This window comes from Spathaspora passalidarum, assembly GCF_000223485.1.
Source record: "Spathaspora passalidarum NRRL Y-27907 unplaced genomic scaffold SPAPAscaffold_3, whole genome shotgun sequence".
NCBI classification, from domain to species: Eukaryota; Fungi; Ascomycota; class Pichiomycetes; order Serinales; family Debaryomycetaceae; genus Spathaspora; species Spathaspora passalidarum.
The window spans coordinates 844,435-864,400 of record NW_006767427.1 but is presented as its reverse complement, the minus strand read 5'-3'; the positions used below and the strand labels follow the sequence as shown (position 1 = coordinate 864,400).

The 19,966-nt window shown below is 35.9% G+C and overlaps 8 protein-coding genes across 8 annotated transcripts; 3 read left to right on the top strand and 5 right to left on the bottom strand. All coding sequences in view use genetic code 12, as the record gives it.

The window, feature by feature from the left end:
• Positions 1-142: 142 nt before the first annotated feature.
• On the bottom strand, positions 143-2,455 carry SPAPADRAFT_60386 (exopolyphosphatase; the record flags this gene model as incomplete). Its single annotated transcript, XM_007374526.1, has 1 exon — positions 143-2,455. One exon carries the CDS (start codon positions 2,431-2,433, stop codon positions 1,201-1,203), a length of 1,233 nt encoding a protein of 410 aa, XP_007374588.1.
• Positions 144-2,468, top strand: SPAPADRAFT_150678 (putative polyadenylation protein; the record flags this gene model as incomplete). Its single annotated transcript, XM_007374525.1, has 1 exon — positions 144-2,468. The coding sequence occupies one exon, from the start codon at positions 158-160 to the stop codon at positions 1,202-1,204; it is 1,047 nt and encodes a 348-aa protein (XP_007374587.1).
• Positions 2,469-5,656: 3,188 nt separating this feature from the next.
• SPAPADRAFT_136382 (uncharacterized protein) lies at positions 5,657-7,075 on the bottom strand (the record flags this gene model as incomplete). The annotated part of the gene is made up of 1 exon (XM_007374524.1): positions 5,657-7,075. A coding segment is annotated over one exon (1,419 nt), but the record flags the coding sequence as incomplete, so codon positions are not given.
• A 1,120-nt stretch (positions 7,076-8,195) lies between these two features.
• Positions 8,196-11,153, bottom strand: SPAPADRAFT_49994 (uncharacterized protein; the record flags this gene model as incomplete). The annotated part of the gene is made up of 1 exon (XM_007374523.1): positions 8,196-11,153. The coding sequence occupies one exon, from the start codon at positions 11,151-11,153 to the stop codon at positions 8,196-8,198; it is 2,958 nt and encodes a 985-aa protein (XP_007374585.1).
• Positions 11,154-12,196: 1,043 nt separating this feature from the next.
• On the bottom strand, positions 12,197-14,443 carry PMT4 (dolichyl-phosphate-mannose-protein mannosyltransferase; the record flags this gene model as incomplete). The annotated part of the gene is made up of 1 exon (XM_007374522.1): positions 12,197-14,443. One exon carries the CDS (start codon positions 14,441-14,443, stop codon positions 12,197-12,199), a length of 2,247 nt encoding a protein of 748 aa, XP_007374584.1.
• Positions 14,444-14,940: 497 nt separating this feature from the next.
• On the bottom strand, positions 14,941-18,002 carry SPAPADRAFT_150671 (uncharacterized protein; the record flags this gene model as incomplete). The annotated part of the gene is made up of 1 exon (XM_007374521.1): positions 14,941-18,002. One exon carries the CDS (start codon positions 18,000-18,002, stop codon positions 14,982-14,984), a length of 3,021 nt encoding a protein of 1,006 aa, XP_007374583.1.
• Positions 18,003-18,130: 128 nt separating this feature from the next.
• Positions 18,131-19,159, top strand: SPAPADRAFT_70985 (uncharacterized protein; the record flags this gene model as incomplete). Its single annotated transcript, XM_007374520.1, has 1 exon — positions 18,131-19,159. One exon carries the CDS (start codon positions 18,153-18,155, stop codon positions 19,101-19,103), a length of 951 nt encoding a protein of 316 aa, XP_007374582.1.
• A 209-nt stretch (positions 19,160-19,368) lies between these two features.
• SPAPADRAFT_60382 (uncharacterized protein) lies at positions 19,369-19,844 on the top strand (the record flags this gene model as incomplete). The annotated part of the gene is made up of 1 exon (XM_007374519.1): positions 19,369-19,844. A coding segment is annotated over one exon (343 nt), but the record flags the coding sequence as incomplete, so codon positions are not given.
• Between the last annotated feature and the right edge of the window lie 122 nt (positions 19,845-19,966).

The following is a 19,966-nucleotide window of genomic DNA, read 5'->3' as shown; positions in this document are numbered from 1 at the left end:
TTTATCTATATAGATAGATGTATATAATGTTCTTCTGCAATTAACATATGACTAACTAACTGACCGTGCACAGTAGCAGCCATTTCACGCGAAATATTTGCAACACAAAAAAATTACGTTTACTGGACACTCGATGAAAGGATATACCTGAAGTGATATGTACTACACTGAATATCTTCCCCGACTAAATTCCATCTCAGTGGTATTGGATGTTCCTAAAGGCTTCTTCATTGATGTTTCAACCAAAATAATATTAAAAGACCCACACCAATTATCCATCCAATCCAGTCAAACAATACTCGATTTTAAACTACCATTACCCATCACCAAATTCTCAATCACGAACCTAGCCCTACAAAATCAAGTCCTTTCCTTCAAATTAGTCCTTCCATCCATCAAACCTGATGATTCCTCTGTGCTGACATTTATGAATCAACTCGATCAAAAGTGGTCATGCAATGATCTCAAAAAGACACCAAAATCAAACAACAACCACACATTCCAATTCGTCTGTGCAAATTGTGAAACTCCCCTTATACGTTCAGAAATGTATACTTTCAAGGATATGCCTAGTGAGTACTGGTATGAAATGATGGATTTCTGGCATTGTCACAAACCAGAAAGTGACCATGATCATTCGCATGACAAGGACTACAAGGGTGTGCTTGTTCCTCATGATGATCACACTGTTATCATTGGCACTTATTATTTGCTCCAAAAGTCGAATTCTAATATAACTGATAATGTCACTTGTGCAAAATGTGGTTGTATCCTTGGCGAAATGATCCAAGACAATGTTTTGAAGATATTAAAGTGGAAGATTAGCTTAGTATATGCAGATCAACAAGAACGATTCGATTCGAAATTATTCATGTACAATTCAATCATAGACAAGATTAACTCGTCAGCTACAAGAAGATTCAAATTTAAACTAGATAATGCATGGAAGTACCTATGGGTCATGAATTTAGGCGTAAAAGCGACCCTAAACGGAGATACCCTCGTTAATGCATTAAAAGTAGCATTCACAGATAAGATACAAGAGAAAGATGAAGATAGCTATGAACTAGTAGACATACCGTATTCTGAAATTGTGGGTTCCTTTATTAATGATCTAAGTTCTATGCATTCTAAATTACCACAGTCTATAAATTGTCTTACAATGGGTCCTACAAACTTTCAAATAAGTCTCATATCACCTTAATGTTCGAGGATTTCTTTGATTATAGGAACAATTTGCTTTCTGGAAGCTTTGATATTACCTTGATTGTAAATCTGGAAGGTTGAACTGGATGAAGATTGTAAAGATTTAACTGTATCTTTCATCTTCTTCCATCCGTAAATGTCATCATTGAGTTCAAGTTGATCCTTGGCTAATTCTCCTAAATGGTTGAAACGGTCATCATTTCTTTCTTCAAAATAGTACGAAAACTCCCTCGTGTATATGTCAGTGTCTTTTTGAGTATAGGATGAAGTCATAATAAACAAATCGATACCTAATTCTTTTAAAGAGTTAGACATGGTAGATTGAAGTTCTTCCTCTGTGTAATTCTTCATAACCCATTTGAAAGATTTACCCATTGAACTGAACCCAACAGTTGCACTGACTCCACTAGAACTACTCTTGAACGTGAATTGTTTATAATCCTTAAGTAAGATATCAAAAAATGAAAATCCACTAACGTCTTTCTTGGCTTTCTTCAATATGGAATAAAATTGGTCGAGCTCAGTCTCTCCCTTGTGTCTGCCGTCTGAGAAACTATCAATGAATGTTTGCATGTTTCCCTTGTTGACTACTTGTTGATACACTGAAAACGCATCAACATCTGGTTGTTCTACTTTCTGAGTCATATTCGAGGTATCAATCAATAATGGGCCAAGCAAAAGTTCAATGACATCACTATGACTACTCAAATCATCCAATTTCGACAAGTAATTCTCGTAAAAGTAGTTGAAAATTAAACAGGATCCCGAGCCACAACTACGGATAATCCTAGGAGATGCATCCAAAAATGCTTCTTCATCAGCATGGTGATCAATAATACTTACAACTTCAACCAACTTATCAGCATATGCCTTCTGGATCTCCTCCCCTTGGATGTTATTATGGTCCACCAAAGTCAAATGGACTTTACTCTCGGAAACCAATTGATGGAAATCTTCTACAAAGTACAACACATCCTCGGTGATTGAATGAGACTTTAATAACAACTCAATGTCTCTTCTTAATCGGAAATCCTTTCTGGGGATGTTAATCAAGGGGATCACATCTTGCTCTGTTTGTAGTTTCGTGAAGTAGGCAAAGGAAAGGGCACTCACTACAGAATCCATGTCCGCGGATTGATTCCCCGTAACCAAACGGTAGGGTGCACTCAATGATTTAGAGTCTACTTTTTGCTTTAATCCTGTCAAGTACTTCTTGATGTTGGACATTGTGGGGAGGATCTGTTTCAATGAGGGTCGTGTTTAATATGATGCTTGTTTTGAAACTTGAAAAATATTTGCTATTCCCAAAATGGAAATCTCAACTTATTTTGTGAGCCGCACAGGGAGAGATCTCTGTTGGCATTTGTTCAATTTAGTAATAATAACCTTACATTGGGGTAGCTAACTCTTAAAGTAGATATGGTATGACATAACTCGATGGTATTTAGCTTGACCCTGATAGTTTTTAAGCATATTTATATATTGGGACTTTGGATTAGAGTTTTAGCTTTACGGTTGGACGTGGGACCAAGCAATTCTTCGAGTGGGGAATGTGAAGAAGGTGGAAAGTACTAAAAAAATATTACAGGAATATTTCATGACGGTGACTTCCTGTGAAATTTCCAGAGTTGTTCTTTTTTGCAGCAATTCTATTCAAGCTCCGTGACGTATAAACTTAGCAGACGATTAAACATATTAATCAGCAATAATTTGTAAGCTGCCATACGTATGGAAAATTCTATCTTCCAACAGCTTCTATGCAAGTCTTCGGTTATGTTATTACCCAATAGAACCATACCTAAAGAACACATATCATGGAAAAGTGTCTAATAATAACAAAACTTACAAACCCGGGCTTTCTATATTTTTCTTCCCAATGGAGTAAGTGACCTCCATCTGGTTCGGCCGTGACTCAATTGGGAATCCCCCGAAAGATGTTTCTCCGGCGATAATTTTTTACATGCTATATCCTGTGTAAACCACAATTTAGTCACGATTTAGTCATGTCACAATCATCTGAGACATTGGGGTATATAAACTGGAGCTCTGGCTGCTTATAGGTTTCAATATTTGTTTCTTCACCTCATTATTGAATACAACAACTTTCAATACAACCTCAACAATCAAACAAACAATATCTGCCACTACTGTCTTCATTTCCGGTGCTAACGCTTTTGTTGCCCAACACATCATCAAGCAATTGCTCTCTAAGGGTTACAACATTGTTGGCTCAGTCAGATCTGAAGCTAAGTAAGGATTTCGAATTCTTAATAATTGACTCAGGCATAATGAATTAATGACACAAAATCACTTAAAAATATTCCAATACTTCCCATAAAAGTTTACAAGCAAGAGATATTTCGTTGGGTAAGCATGACAGAACTCCTCGGTAATGCTTTTGCTACTCAATCTGTGATTCCTGAAGAAATACATTTGATCTGCTTTTCTGGTGTATCGGAGGATAATGAGTTTAAGAAGATCTATATCCTGATTAGTTTGTACACATAACCTTTAAACTTACTTGGAATGATGCGGGATTACTCAAATAATATTTCATGTCCATTTTTAGAAAACAAATATATTAAATCTACTTACAGAGATAAAAGAATTATAGCAAACAATTAATCAAAATTAAGAAAGTAATTGGGACCCCCCAAGTTGTTGCACCATTGGCTATTTCAACCACTGGGTTCGAAGAGCTAACAGTTAACCATTGAGATATACTCATGGTAGTTCCTATGAACTCATCTCCAGTAGTACCATTGCTTCCATTTTCTTCAGCTGCTCCAACATTACTTTCTGAAGGAATATTAGATGTGGTTGTGGCAGCTCTATTGGATACATCAGAAGATTTATTTTCGTTATTAACAGTGGTATTTTCAATCACAGATGCAATCTCTGTAGTAAAGGTTGTGTCCAAACTAGTAATTGTTGTATGAATCATAGTTGAAGTTTCAGGTTCAACCTTTTCAGTCTCTGTCTGTTTCAAGTCAGGTGAAGGTTTTATAGTTGGCTGTTCTTGAGATGAAAATTGTTGAACAGATGCAACAGATGGTGTAGTTGCTAGGGGTATCAATGGCAATGTTGAAGTAATGAATGTCAGTTGAATGGTTTTAGTAGAAGAACTTGGTGATGTCAGTGATAAATTCTGTTCTGCAGTCAAATCTTCAAACTGACTATTTTCACTAGATGTAACTATTGGTTTGGGAATAGACGGTTCATCAGCGGCAGATACTTCACTGAACCATATGTCTTCACTAACTGATGATTGGTCACTGGATGACAAATATCCCGTAGTTGAGGTAGAGTCCACAAATGATGTGACTATCGAGGACTCTCCAATATAGGTAGATTCAATAGATACTTCACTTTCTAATGAGATTTCAGTAGATGATGATTTCTCGACACGTGTAGTAGGGTAATTGGATTCAGATAATGTTTCTGTTGACTCATATTCAGTAGCTAACGATGAAATAAAGGCTTCAATGGTTGTAGATGGATCCTCTGACAGGAAATTCTCAGTTGTTGCTTTTTCTGTCAATGATGGACTTTCAGTTGAGGATGGACTTTCTGCAGAAGTTAAATCTTCAGAAACTGTTGTTGTTTCACTTGATGAAGGATTTTCGGATGTTGAAATTGAATTATTGGATAAAGGGTCTTCAGAACTGGAAGATACAAAAATGTATGTTGAATCTTGGGTGGTTTCTTCAGTAACTGGATCTGTTTCATTAGGAGATCTTGTTTCTAAGTCTTCAGAAGTTGAGTATGAAGTATGCGATGTTAAATTTTCAATACTCAAAGTAGGGTCAATGGTCAAGGTCTCTTCCGAAATAAAAGTTAACTCTTCAGTGGTTTGACTTGATTCATTAAATGAGGTCTCTTGAGTTGTTGAGACTTCTTCAGAAGTTGATAACTCTTTTGTAACATCGCTGGATGATTGAGAAGTTCGTGATGGATAATTAAATGTTGAATCCGTGGAAGTTGAGAACCAATCGCTAGATGAATGACTTTCAGAGGTAAATGTTGTGTTGCTATATGAAGAATATGCAGTTGAAGGCAACACCTCAACACTAGATGATACCTCGCTAAATATTGTCTCTTCAGTAGCAGTTAACTCATCACTACTTGAGAATGGGTCTTCATATGATGAACTTTCACTAGTCGAAATATTTTCACTAGATGAATAATTCTGAGATTCTGATGATTCTTCTGAGGTCTGTGACTCAGTGTAGGTAAACACTTCAGTGGTTGTAAGTTCTTCCATAGTTATAATCTCTTCTGTGTTGGTTTCATCTTCAGTAGATGAGAAGCTTTCTGTATTGGACGATTCAGTAATTGGTAAGGTTACAATAGATGTAAATTCATCAGATGTAGCATGTTCGACGGTCGAGGATTCTAGGATGTTAGTTGATTCGTTGCTAGAATACAAACTTTGCGTATCGGTAAACTCTTCAGAAGATACAGGATCTTCAGTTGTGGATGGGTCGTTTGTAGTTGATGAAACTTCGGTTAATAAATCTTCACTGAAAGTAGATTCTTCACTGGCTGATGGGCTTGGACAAGGTGTAACAATAGCCTCAGTGACTGTTGCCCAAGTAGATGTGGAATAAGTGGTGGTGAAAGTTGCTTCTTCTCCTACCCAGCAAGTAGTTATAGTGGTTGTAGTATAAACTGGTTCAAATTCAATTACACTTGCAGTTGATCCTGGAGGTGCCGTTATTGTAGTGTAAGATGTGGAAATTCCAACATAGGTGGTTGTGGTGGTCACTGTTGGAATAGGAACATTCACAACAATGGTCATGGTTTTATCTTTTGAAGTTTGAAATGGCATTGTAGATATTTGAGTGGTCAGCCCAGTGTAAGTACTTGTAACAACTTCCACTTCTTCCCCATTACCACCTACAACATTGTTTTCATAAGCACTCCAATTAATCGACTTGCTATTGTCTGTAGTTTTTGTGCTATCAGCACAGATATAATTGTTGACATAGTTAACTGAGACACTGACGCCATTAGCAACATCGAAAAGACTATCAATAAATGGACGGTAGCCAGCAGGAATGTTTTTATATTCAACCATGAAGGAAGTAGAAGTACAGGTGTAGGTGAATTTAAAATCATTATTTGCATTTTTTGGTAAATACCAATCATTTAACGAATTGGTGATGGCCATGTGGATGGAGTCGCAATTAATTTTGGAACCCTGATTCTGGATCTTCATACCTATGGAACCAGATTTATATCGAGCTCGGCAATTTCCAGCAAGAAGGTAATGTTGTTGCTTGTTCAAAGAAGGTACCACTCTGTTTCTATAAACAATCTTGTTTGGATCATCGGTAGCTCCACCAGAGAAGGAAACTTGGGTGGAAAGTTGATTATCCCCATCATAAAATGATACTGTGTTCCTACCATCAACAAAACAAGTAGAACTTTCCAAATCAGTACTTAATGCAGAGCCTCCCACATTAAAAGCAACTGGGAAATTAATAGATCCATGGGCATTAGTCAGGGAAGTAACAGTATCCAAGAGAACACATTCTAACTTGGAAAAAGCTACCACAATATCTCCAGGATTAAAGGCACATGTAGCATAGTTGGTCTTTCCAACATTTAAATTGACTGATGCTTGATTGGTAGTGAACTTGAAAACACATGGTAAATCTAAGGTGAATGTATCACCAGCATTCATATCATTCCCGTTGATTCTCCAAGATAATTTAACGATCCAACTTGGGTAAGAAGGACCTGCAAATGGGTAGTCGGCAGCTTTCTCCCATACTAAGGAGTCAAAGGAAGTAAAAACTCCACTGATTTGTTCAGAAGAGACTGTCGCGATTGTTAATATTATAAAAATGATAAATGATAACATTGTATTTGTTGTTGGGAAAAGTGAAGAATAGATATCTTGGTTTGAATGAGATCATGTCCCATATTTATAGTTGATTCTTATTCATTTGATCTATCCGGATAAATGACAGAGTATCGATCATCAGTTGAACTTTTAACAAAGCTGTTGTGCTAGCGTGATTTCTTTTGCAGTAATTTCGGTAGTTTCAGTAGAAGCATTACAACAATGGAATTCAGTCAGGCGAGTAAATTGTCGCACGCGCAAATTGCAAAAAAATCATCTGTTGCGAAATATTTTTTTCCGGAATTATAGTTTAATAGTTTTTCCGGAGATCTTCGATTTGTTTGTCAAAGTTCCATAGAACAATTCATGATATACTCAGACAATGGATTATTCCGCTTAAGCGAGGATATTTGTTCCTAACTTAAAAATTTTTAACTTCAGGTTTAATTCTCTCGGGTAGACTTTAGCAGATGGTACTAAATTAGATGATAAAACTTTTCGAATCAACTTTTTAGTTTCCTTTTACTCGATTGACAAATGGAAGGAATCTCGAACTTATAACGGCTTCAAATTTATGCTAAACAAATATAGCTTTCACTTGGTCTATGATGCAACTATTTCTCCTTCTTGGTTCATTGGTTTGCAACATAGATACTGATTTTATTATCCACGGAAAATATATTAATTACATTTCCGGAAATCTGGAAAAAGACTTTTCGTAAATTGCCTGGAAAAAAGGTTTTGCTAAATTTAACTTGATGACTGAGAAAAAAGAAAAGAGAACCCTGCAGATACGCACTTGTTGCAAGTTTGTTACAACAGAAAAAAAACTTAGTAACATTTTAGTAAGCGCAAATGGGTGCAAATAGTTTATAGACTACAGATTGTTATGTGATTGCAGTAAATAGTCACACCACTGCTAAAATTAAAGAGCCTATATCTCAATTACGAGAAGTTATTGGTCATGTATTTAATGCAAGCACTCACGCCACTCACGCCACTCGCGAAATTAGATAAATTGAAATATCACATCATAGTAATTCAACGAAATCTATAATAGATGCGGTTAAATAGTTTGAATGGTATTTAAAACAAGATAGCAACAATCTAAATTATACGCATATAAAGATAAACCTAATTATATGAAAATAATACCAGAAATCAACCATAAGCATATCGTGCAGACATTAACCTTGAGATCTGTTGCCATTCCTTCGAGATATTGCTCAAGGTCGGCATTTGTCTCAAGAGTATTCTCAAAGTTACTACCTAATGAAGTAGGAGGTAAAACAATAACTTGAGGGGTACTATTTGGAAGAACAGCAGAATTGACTGGAATATCTGAATTTCCATCAGCGCTCTTGGAATTAGGTAAATTATTTGGGTTGCCACCTGGGTATTGAGCTGGAGGTACGGCTGATTGTTCTTGGCTAACAGGAGAATTATCTGGATTGTTTGAATTAACTGTTGAATTGCTAGGATTCGTATTGTTGGGTCGACTTGGACTACTTGGCTCCCTTGGACCACTATCAGGGTAGTTATTATTGGCTGAATCATTTGGATTATCTCCTGGATTTTCAACTTGAACTTCTTCAGCTTTGTCATTCTGCTCTGATGAAATATCGGTATCATCGGATACAGGTACATTGCTGTCTGGGTTTGTGCCTTTAGTTGCTTGTGATCCTGCAAATGTAGTCACGTATGTAGTATCAGGGTTTATAATTGTAGAAATTAGTGTTGGTGGATTATGTGTGACGGTAAGAGTAGTGATATAGGTGGTATCAACATCTACAACTGTTGTAACAAGAACTGTAGGAGTATATGTTTTGGTAACTGTTGTCGAAAGCGTGGTTACTGTGGAAACAATAACTGGGACATCTAATGGTTCAGTAACTGTTGAAACGTAAGTGGTGTCGGGTCTAGTAACGGTTGATACTGTCACTGGTGAATTTGGAGTATCACTACTTGGATTAGGAGATGGTCCAATAGAAGTAGTTATCACTGTCAGTGCCAATGCTGTGGATACATCAGAATCAGATGGATCAACACCAATGGTTGTAAACGTTTGATTATATGTAATGGTTAAATATGGAGATGATTGTACTGATGAATTGCCAATATAAGTTGCGTCTGCTGCAAGTGATTCTGTTTCACCCTGGATATCTGACACAAGTGGTTTTTCAGTTTTAACACCTATTGAACCTTCGTTATGCAAAATTTTTGGATCTTGTTCTGCTCGATTAATTGAATTTGAAGGTACGTTATTAGTTGGACTAGAAGGTGGTTGAATAACTGGGTCTTCCATGTTTTCTCTTTCTAATTCAGTTGATATAGTAATGGCTAGAATATTTGAATGATTTACACCCATAGTTCTTTCTTCTGGTTCAGAGAAAGGATTAATTTCTCGTTCTGATGACTCAGATCTGGGATTATCAGAATATTTACTTTCATATGTGGTGGTGGAAGGTAGAGGTTGTGGCAGTAGAAATATTTCACTTTCAGGTTCAACTGTTGTCTTGTCCTCAACGGTGGAATAGTCCTTTTCTTTTCCAATAGTTCGTTCCTTTTCAGCTTCCGTTTCAGTTTCTTGATCCAGAACACCAGAAGTATAATCTTCTAATTCAGTTAAGGGATTATCGCTTTCTGCTGTTGGATTAGAATGTTCTTTTTTTGTGGATTCATTGTCTAGTTCAATTGTTGGTTCATTTACCGCTTTAGTTATACTTACCACATTTTCGGTTGTTGAACTTGCTTGTGTTGATTCAATTGCAGGTTGATCTTTATCGGTTCTTGGTTCTTTTAGTATTGTTGACAAAGAATCTTCCAATTGAGTGGATTGCGCAATTTCTTGTTCCGTACTTGGTTCTCCTTGGCCTTTTGTTGTTTTTTCATCTTCTTGACCAGTAGTATATTGGTCCTCTTCTGTTGTATCTCCTTTCTCTTCGGATGTAGATTTATCTTCATTAATTGTGGAAGGTACGTAGTCCATTTCAATCATAGAATAATTTTTCTCTTGAGTTGTATCTTGATCTTCTATTTCAGTAGTTGATTCAATCCCAGAATCTGTCATATATTCATTCTTCAGTTGGGTTGTGGTTTCTTTTTGAAATTCAGAGGTTGGATCATATGGATCTTGTATAGGGTCTGCTTCTAATATTTTACTTTGCATTTCGTCTAATTCAGTACTGAGTTCCACTTCATTCTTACTTGTAGATTGTTCACTGGATTCGGTTACAGTTACTTCTTGTTTATTTGAAATTGCTTCAACTGCTCCCTCTTCTTCTTCAAAAGAACCAGTTGCTGGTCTAGTTGTAGTATTTTGTTCAACTTCAGTGGAAATTTTATATTCTGATTCATTTGCACTTCCTTCATCGGTTTGAGTTATTTCTTTGGGTTCAGAGACTTTCCCAGATTCAGAAGTTTCGTAATGGTCAGTGGTTGTTTCAGGTTGTTTCATGCACACGTTTTCCCAACATTGAAGAGGATAATCACCATTACAATCATGTATGTAGTTGGCTGTTTGAACAACAAGACCAGGAATGGCTCTCTTACTAGATGGTATACTTTGGTATTGCCACAGGTATTGAATCTGGAATGGTGTAGTGCACATCTGATTTCCATCAGATTCAGTCTGCATCACCCATTTAACAAAAAAGTGGTATGGCGATGCAGAAACCGATTCTGAATCTTCCAACCAACTATTAAGGGCAGGTTGGGAATACTGGATATAACCACCGGGTGATAGGATATTGATAAAATATATGCCTATCAAATAACCGAATGGAAGGTTACTTGTGTCAAGTTGAAATTCAAGCATTACTTCATATAAATCGACACTGTCGACAACATGCAGAATATATTTGAACTCGAAGGTTTGCAACTCTGGTTCCCATGTTCCTCTAAAACCAGCATCGCCTATTGAACAGCTGTCTTCCCACCCCAAAAGAATAGGACAGCCATCCGTTTCGTAAGCAAATTCAGGTGACCATGTCAAAGTGGGATAAGTAATTGCAAGGGCACGTTCAGCCTTAGCTGAACTTGCAACAGCAAATACAGAAAGTAATAGTAAATTGAAAAGATACCAAATCAGTAGCATTGGAAAGTTTTATCATATAATTGTAGTAAATTGTAAGATAAGCCTATTGCAAATTTTGGGCGGGTAGGGCCTATTTATATCCAAGATAAAGAGCCTAAGTTATGCTAATAGATTTCGGAAGTTGATCATGCATATTCGATCATAATACGAATCGGAGAACTACTCGACGATTGGTTTTGATACTTTGCTTCATGCATTATGCACTTAGTGATTCGGGCGGGATCGATCTTACAGTTTTTGATTTTGTGTCACATTTTTGCCCAGTGGAAGTAACCCAATCTTTATGCTGCATTAGAACATGCCCTGCCAAGGTACATTAAATATTTTATTAATTTTCTATTATTAATAAACTATCACAAAAAAAGAAATAAAATAATAATCTGGGGATGGTGCAATTTGAGATAATTTCTAGATTTAAAGCATAAATCTAGGGACTTGAAACATGTTGATTTCCTCGGCAGAAGTCAACATTATCTCAGCTGTTTGAGTTATTGCTAAATAGATAGATCAATATTTCCATTCCCACGATTTCTAAATGTTTTTGTAGTAAATTAGTTTTATGCTAGTTAGATTATGTAGGTCAAAAGTAATATAACCGACCTTAAAAACACAAGGTTGACTCTCCCCCCCACTCCTCCTATAATAATTTAAAAAATAAATAAGTTGACAACCATTGCTATGTATATTGTCCTACCTGAAATGACAAGTCTCAATCTGTTATGATTTCACACAAGTGTCGTAAGTAAAGAAATATTTAAAAATCTCCCATAGCTATATACAATACCAATTATCTTCCTAGATGTACACTTTGATTCTGCATATATATATATAACCATGCAATAGTGTTTCTGGATTCAGGGAAATTTGCCTGGTACTTATAGTAACTGGAAATTGTAAAGGGGGGAAGTAAACCCTCCTATAATTAATCAACTTCTTTACAAATTAGGTAAAGGACAACCAGACAACTAGAGATGATTGTTTACTTATTATTCAAAATATCTCTTGTATAAACAGGTCTTCAGTTTACAAATAAAACTATTTAACTAAGTAGAATAGTGTAGCTTTATATCGAACCATTCTCTAGCTTTAACTTCTTGAGGAGTCAAGGTGACATCACCATAAGTAATTGGTCTAAAGTAAAAGAAGAACCAAATGATTGCTAATGAGAACACTGCAACTAAGGCACTAATTTTGTACTTGTTGACTCTTCCATTACCCGTTGGGGAATTATTTGTAGATATGAATTCCACTAATCCACCCGAGAATAATGCGGCAATTAAATGTGCTGGTAAGTAATGATGTAAGAACTTTTGACGAGCCATTAAATAGAATGGGAAATAATGAGCTGCCCATCCGGCAAATAAGAATCCCAAGGTGTTGTATAATCTTGATCTCGCCTTCTTACTCAACAAATGGAAGTTTCTACGAAGAGAAATTTGATCACCCAATAATAATCCAATATAGATGGAAAGCAAACAAACTTCTAACCAGAAACCTGGAATGTTACCCACAAAGAAAATTTGTCTTCTTGTTTTCTTGTCATTGTAAAAGGAGACACCGGAAAGTGCCAATGGCCATTCATTAGGTTGGGAAGCAAATGGATGTTCTGAAGATAATTTGTTGTTGTGTTCAAACATCAAGAATTGTAACTCCCACCATTTCTTCAAGAATGGCATCGTTGTGACTGTCTTTGGAATGTATTTAGAACGAACATCGGTTGGTGCCAAATTAGTGATTGTATCAAAAGTCCATACGTTATCTTTGTCTTGAATCTTTTTGTTACCACAAACTTCTTGTTGTCCGAACCCCCATTCAGGCAATACTTCGTCATTATGTGTCCACATGGCAACAACTGTATCCATATGAACAATCTTTAATGGGGTAGCTCTAGTCATGACTCGTTTACGTTGGTTTTGTTTCTTGGCAGATGAACTTGCATGATACATTCTCAATCTGAATAAAGTTTCGTTGTACTTCTTACTTCCTTCTTCTTCATCAAAGGCTAAAGTGAATTCCTCGTGTGTGGCTTTCAAAGGAGATGCAACATCGTGAGTTAACAAGTAACCACCAGTTCCAACATGTCTAAGTCTAATGATATCGTTGGTGAAAACATCTTGTCCCTTCTTTTTATCACCAATAGGAACAATTTCCCATTGATTGTTGACGTCTTCTTCAGCAGAGTCAATAACAGCATTAACCTGTCTAGTATTCGAAGAGACTCTACCATTTTCATATCTTAATGGGTAATCGTATTCATGAGAATGCAAGAAAGCTTCAGTGTCCTTATGTTTGATGGTAATTTGATCACAATACTTAACTTGTTTGGAGAATTTAGCCATTGGTGATTCAAGCAAAGTTTCTTGAAATTCACTAGACATGAAGTTGTCGCCAGGACCAGATTTGGACAAAACAGCGAAATGAATGTAGAACCAGTATAAATACAAACAAAATGGAACTAAAATCAAGGCAAAGAATCTGGCAAAGAAATGCTGGGCAAATTGACCCAACGTCAACCCACGTCTGTAATCTAACAAGATCCATAATTCATGTAAAACACCAATACCAATAGTAACGTAAGTAAGAACACCAACATATTTTGTGGAAATAACCAATGATAACGAAATACCAGTAGCAAATAACCAAGTCCACCACGATTGAGTAAATGGATGTTTTCTGTAGGTGGAAAATTTGGCATAGCAATAGATTGCCATTGCTACAGTTAAATTTAAGGTAGCATCCAATAAAATCAATCTACTATCAGTAACATGAGCATTATCAAAACAGACAATAATACTGGACATAATACATGCAGCAACAGAAAATCCCAAGGTTTTCATAGTTAAGAACATAATTGGGACAGTGGCAGTTCCTTGAATAGCCAGTAAAGATCTATAGGCAAGATATGGGACGCTATTTTCAATGTAAGATTCACCAATACTTTCAAATTTGAACTTGCCATTATAACCAATTAACCAACCAACAAAGGCAATTAACAATTTGGCAAATGGAGGATGTAAATCAAAGAAATAAGTCCCTTCCAAATAGTAAGAAGCAAACTTACCAAAATGGACTTCATCAAAAACAACTTTATCAGGAGTACCTATCTTGTAAAATCTAGTCCAGGCAGCTAAGGTAGTGACAACAATACAAGCAGCCCAATATTTGAATTCAGGTTCAGGTTCAGGGGTAACAATAGGCAAGTCGACCTTGGATTTGATATCATCCGGTTCAGAGGGTGAACGAACACGTTCACCTTTCTTTGGGCCTCTTTTCTTTAAAGTCAGTGACATCTTGATTCAATTGATGTACTAATTTCAGACAATCTAACAAAGAATGAAGTATTTGTGGAGAGGAGGGGGGGAGAATATGTGATTGTTTATATAGTTGAACAATTGAAAAATTGTTTGGAACACGTCAGTGCGTTTTGCGCTACCAGTTTCAAATTCCTTCTCTGCAGGAGAAAATACAACAAAAAATAATTGAACCTTAAAAATATATTTACGAGAACCTGGGGAATCAAATGTGGTGCAAGATTTCGTAAAACAACTTTAGATTTTCCGGATAGGTAAATATGTGACTATTCTGACTCTCTTAATTCTATCTTTGTTTGTTTTTGTAGTATAATAAAGAATAATAATGTATTTTTTTACACCCTATGAATAGCTCAAAGAAATTCATCAGACTTTCAAGTGCCTATAACACTATACCCAATTGACACTGTCTTGAACCGCAACTTCTCTTACCCAAATACTAAGATATGGTACAATCCCAATAGTTAAACTGGATCATTATAAATAATACATTAAGATTACATAAAATACACTGTCTCTACATAAGTTTTTTAGATCTCTTTTGGTAACCCCCTCTTCCTCTCATAATTGGAACTTGTTGTGAAGAAGAAGAAGCATTCGATATAGTTGAATTGTTTCTAATAGCTTGTGGTTGGGTTTGATAATGAATTGGCGCCGGTGGATGGGGATGGTGGATGGCAATAGGTGCCAGTGTGTGTGGAGGTGATGATGATTCCAGGGAAGAATGTGATCTGTCTGTATGTTGTTCAAAATCATTATATGATGATTTTCTTCCATAGCTTGGAATTGAAATTGGTTTGGAAGAGGAAAGTTGAAGGATTTTGCCGTTCTTTTCCTCGAGTAAATGTTCATATTTTAATATTGTTGTTGTTAATTCTTGGATTTTCCTTTCGTACTGTGATGTGAATGAGTTGAGGTTTTCATTAAGGTTAAGTTTGGAAGATGCTAATTTGTGTTCGTATTTCCTGATTATTGAATCATAAGCTTCGCTTGATCTGGAAAGTTCATTCACTACTTGATTGTGTTTTTCAGTGACTAATGACATTTCAGATTTGAGCTTGTTGATTATTTCATTCTGGTTACCAATCTTCTTTTCAAGCTCTTGCAAATTATTATTAGTGCCTACTCTACCAAGTTTATCTTCTAATTCCCTCAGCATCTGTTCTAAATTCTTGATTTTCATTTGTAAACTAACAATCTCAAAATCTTTCTGGGGAATGATATCATCAACGAGTTCTTTAAGAGTTTGTGACTCTAGTTTATGTTCACGCATAGTTGTTTCATACTTCCGCACAAGCTCTTCTTTGTCGGTTTGCACCTCATTCAATCGGGTAATCAATTGATCACGCTCCTTTTCGTGTTCAGTAATAGCTTGACTCAACAGTTGTTTCGTGCTAGTCAATATACCATTCAATTCCTCAAACGATTCTTTCAAGTCATCTATTTTTTTTTCATTGTTTTCCATCTCAATCGTCTTGGAATCGCCGCTCTTGTTTAATTTTAATTTCATATAATTATACTTGTTTAAATGCTTCATATAACTTGAAAATTCCAACTCATTTTTAAATAATAATAACTCTCGTTGATAGAAATCGATCATATTACCATCGGACTTGGTATGAGGAAGGCTAGTCAAAGTATCATTATTGGACCCATTAGTAGATGCAGATTCTTTGAATACACTTGAAGTTTCCAATGTAGTGGTTGGTGAAGAAGTAGGTCTTGAAAGTCTTAGCTCATGTCTCACATTGATCAAAGATGATGATTTGCGACGGAGCCCATCATTTTCCAAGTTGTGATTCTTATTAATTGGAGCATATAATTTCTCATGAGTGTGGAAAAGTTCCTGCAAGGGATCCCCAGGAGATCTTGAGCTTCCATCTAGTGAATCGATTGAATCTTCAGTGTTTTCAGTTTCATACTTGACTTCTTTGAATTGAACGCCATCCTCCTTCTCCACATCATGAGTGGGTTGCTTGTTATTTATAACCAAATTTGTAGGAATAATTGACATTTTTCGATTGAGATTATGAAACGCTTTCATTTGAAGGTATTTACTCTCTTTCAAACCATCTATTGAAGAACCTCGGGAAATTCTTGAATCTAAGTCACATAATATTTGACTGGATGTTAGACTTCGTTGTAACATGCGCCCATAAATACTGGAGGAATCAAGATTAATCATGACATCGGGGTTTAAACTAAAACATGCCAATGCGATCTCCTCATGGGTTATCTCTCCTTCTATCCATGATGTTGGATGTTCTAGCTCTTGTTCTAATGTACTTGTATCAAAATTAAGGAATTTTGGATGCATCAAGAAGGTTTGCAAAATAGATTTGGTCATTTTGCGTATATGCAAATCTAAAGATGTAGGCAATTCAATGATATCTTCTAGTTTATTCAAATATTTCAAAGTTAATATGCTTGGTTTATTTAATTTCAAGTACGTATATGGTGCTTGGCTTAATTTGCAAAAATTAAACGGGAACAACCCATACAACAACACGTAAAAATGGGGATAGTTGAATGTAAGTGACGTCTCTTCATTGTCCACAAGAATATCCCAATCTATTTTCAATTCATTCAAGTATTCACTTAATAATTGAAATCTGTTTGGTATACTGTTGAATTCCTCCCAAGTGGTTATTCTGATATAAATCATGAATAAATCAGGTAAATAATATGACATTGAGGTGGATACTTGTGGAATTAACATTGTTAGTATAGTGAGTGCAGTATGAATTACGGTTTCGCTAAAATCAAACATGGCACATTTTAACACATTGGGAAACACTGGCATGTTTATTATATCAGGAACAGCTAATGTTTTTGAATTTACAAGTGATGATAACAATAACAAGGTTTCCAATCTTTGTGACGGTATGGTTATATGATCATTGAGTAACTCGCAATATCGTTTAGTCTTGGAAACCCCATAGTTTTGAAGGATATGATTACAGTTTGATTTTATAAATCGTAACCGTTCTTGGTATGATTGACTGTCCTTATCTGCGTCGGAAACTTTTAATTCGAGTGCTTCTTCAAGTATGTCATCCGAGAGATTTATTGATAGTATTTGATCAATTACAACTTTTCCGATGTCATCTCTGACACTTTCTAAATCCGAATCGTCAGTTTCTTCACCATGGCAAACCTTCTTGATGAATTGTCTTGCCTTCTCAACGAACATCGAATCATATCCTGCACTGTCCACAGCAGGCTTCAAGTAACTTTTGACCCACAAACTTATTTCTTTACTGGATAACACTGGCAGTAAGGCGGTTAATACATCAAGAAACATACACTCACGGGGTAGACTCTGCAAGGGCATAATATACTTATCGTAAACTCTGAATAACTCATCATTGACTGATTGTTGTCGTAACGAAGCTAACGTATTGTGCTTGTCTAAATATTGGGAAATCACCAGAAACAACTCAGTGTATGCTGGTTGCTCTGGCGAGCTATTATCATCAGACCATTCAGAAAATATCTGGTCTAGCGACTTCGATAGGTCTCTAGATGATCCTGGCATTGGATTTACTCTCTAGCAATAAATATTTACAGTGATTAGTAGGTCGAATCAGTTGGTGGTAAAATCACCAATAATTTAAAAGTGAGGCTAACCACAAAAGAAAAAAAAATCTGGACTAATTTTTCATTAGAGATAAGGGCGTAATTAATAATGACTGAATCAAATACTACAACCACCACCTTTCTTGACATTATTAACGATGTCGACTCATTCAAGTTGAATAACACTTATTACAAGTTCTTCAGTCATGATGGTGTATTATTAGGATATATAGCTCCCTCAATCGCCCAATATTTCCCTGGACTACCAATTACTACCAAATCATTTGAGATCAACAATGTTGAACAAACTATAAAAATTGGTAGTGAATTCGATACACTTGAAAAAAGAAATGAAATGTTTAACAAAGTGGCACTTGAATGGAGAGATAACATTACTCAACTTGAACATAGATTGAAAAAAGGTTGGAGAAATGAATTGTATACCGTATATAATCCAACCAGTATACCATACGCCAGAATTGAACGCGCATTCTCGGTATTATTAGGTGTGGTGACTTATGGTACCCACATTAACGGGTACATCTCAGAGCAAAACTCTTCCAACGGGAAATTAAAAATGTGGATTCCTAGAAGAGCAGCTAACAAACCAACATACCCTAATATGCTTGACAATATGGTGGGTGGTGGATTAGGGTACCCTTATGGTATTTGGGAAACTGTGGTCAAAGAATGTTACGAAGAAGCAGGATTATCAGAAGATTTTGTTGCTTCACATTCAAAGTGTACTGGAGTGTTACTGTACTTGTATGGAACAGCTGATGGACGTGTCCAACCAGAAGTGGAATACGTTTATGACATTGAATTTGAGAATGAGCATGAAGTTGTTCCCCACCCTGTTGACGGAGAAGTTTCGGAATTTAAACTTTTGGATTTGGATGAAATATTAGAGAAGCTTAGAAACAAAGAATTCAAACCAAATTGTGGATTGGTCATTGTTGATTTCTTAGTTAGACATGGTTATATTACACCTGAAAGTGAACCAAACTATTTTGAAATTGTTACAAGATGTCATACAAAATTTGAATTTCCCACCAGATAAACCTGTATATATCATATATATATATATTCTATATATACTATAGAATTTCTTGAGCATAACTTAACCCTTGGGACATACTGATTGTGGCTCTGAATCCGGTCATATAGTGTTCTTCTATAGTCTGGTCACCTCTTGTTATTTGGTAGCGTACTTTCTGGACCTGCTCTAAGATAAGCATAACATTAGCGCACGAAAACTGGTGCTGTCCTCCCCACTAAAAAAATCAACTACTTGGTTCCCTATTCATTTTGGTTGCCACTTCTATACCATCACCACAATGGCAACTTCTCGCCCTATTCAGGAGACTATTACTGAACTTGAAGGAATGCTTGATAATATCAATCATTTAATTGAAGACAAATTACCAAAAAGTTTGCATCGTCTGCATATAGAGAGTTCCAATGCTGAACAATTTAAGAAACAACTTGATGATTATGACACATTTCTTACGGAAATAAAACAGCTTCTTTCAACAAGTGAAGTGATTGATCACCAATTATTATGGTTGGACAGTCTTGGATATTTGGCTGGGATTTTGCTAAAGTTGAAGTTATTATTTGGCAGGTTTTACTTACACATTCCTTTCTATGAAATAGAACCAATTTTTGAAATGGCATTAGCTCTTAATTCAAGAGTAGTGTATTTCACGGGTGAATTTGGTGAATTATTTTCAAAATGGTTATTGAATGAAGATGCCTCACTTCAATTGTACTCAAACAATAGAATTAATCAAATATTACTGGAATTACTTATTGATTCTATGGAGTTGTTGTTCGTCGATGAAATGGTTGATTCCGTATATCCTTCTACTTCCTACTTGGTTCTGATTCAATATTTCTTGGTTAGGTATTCCAATTGGAGTA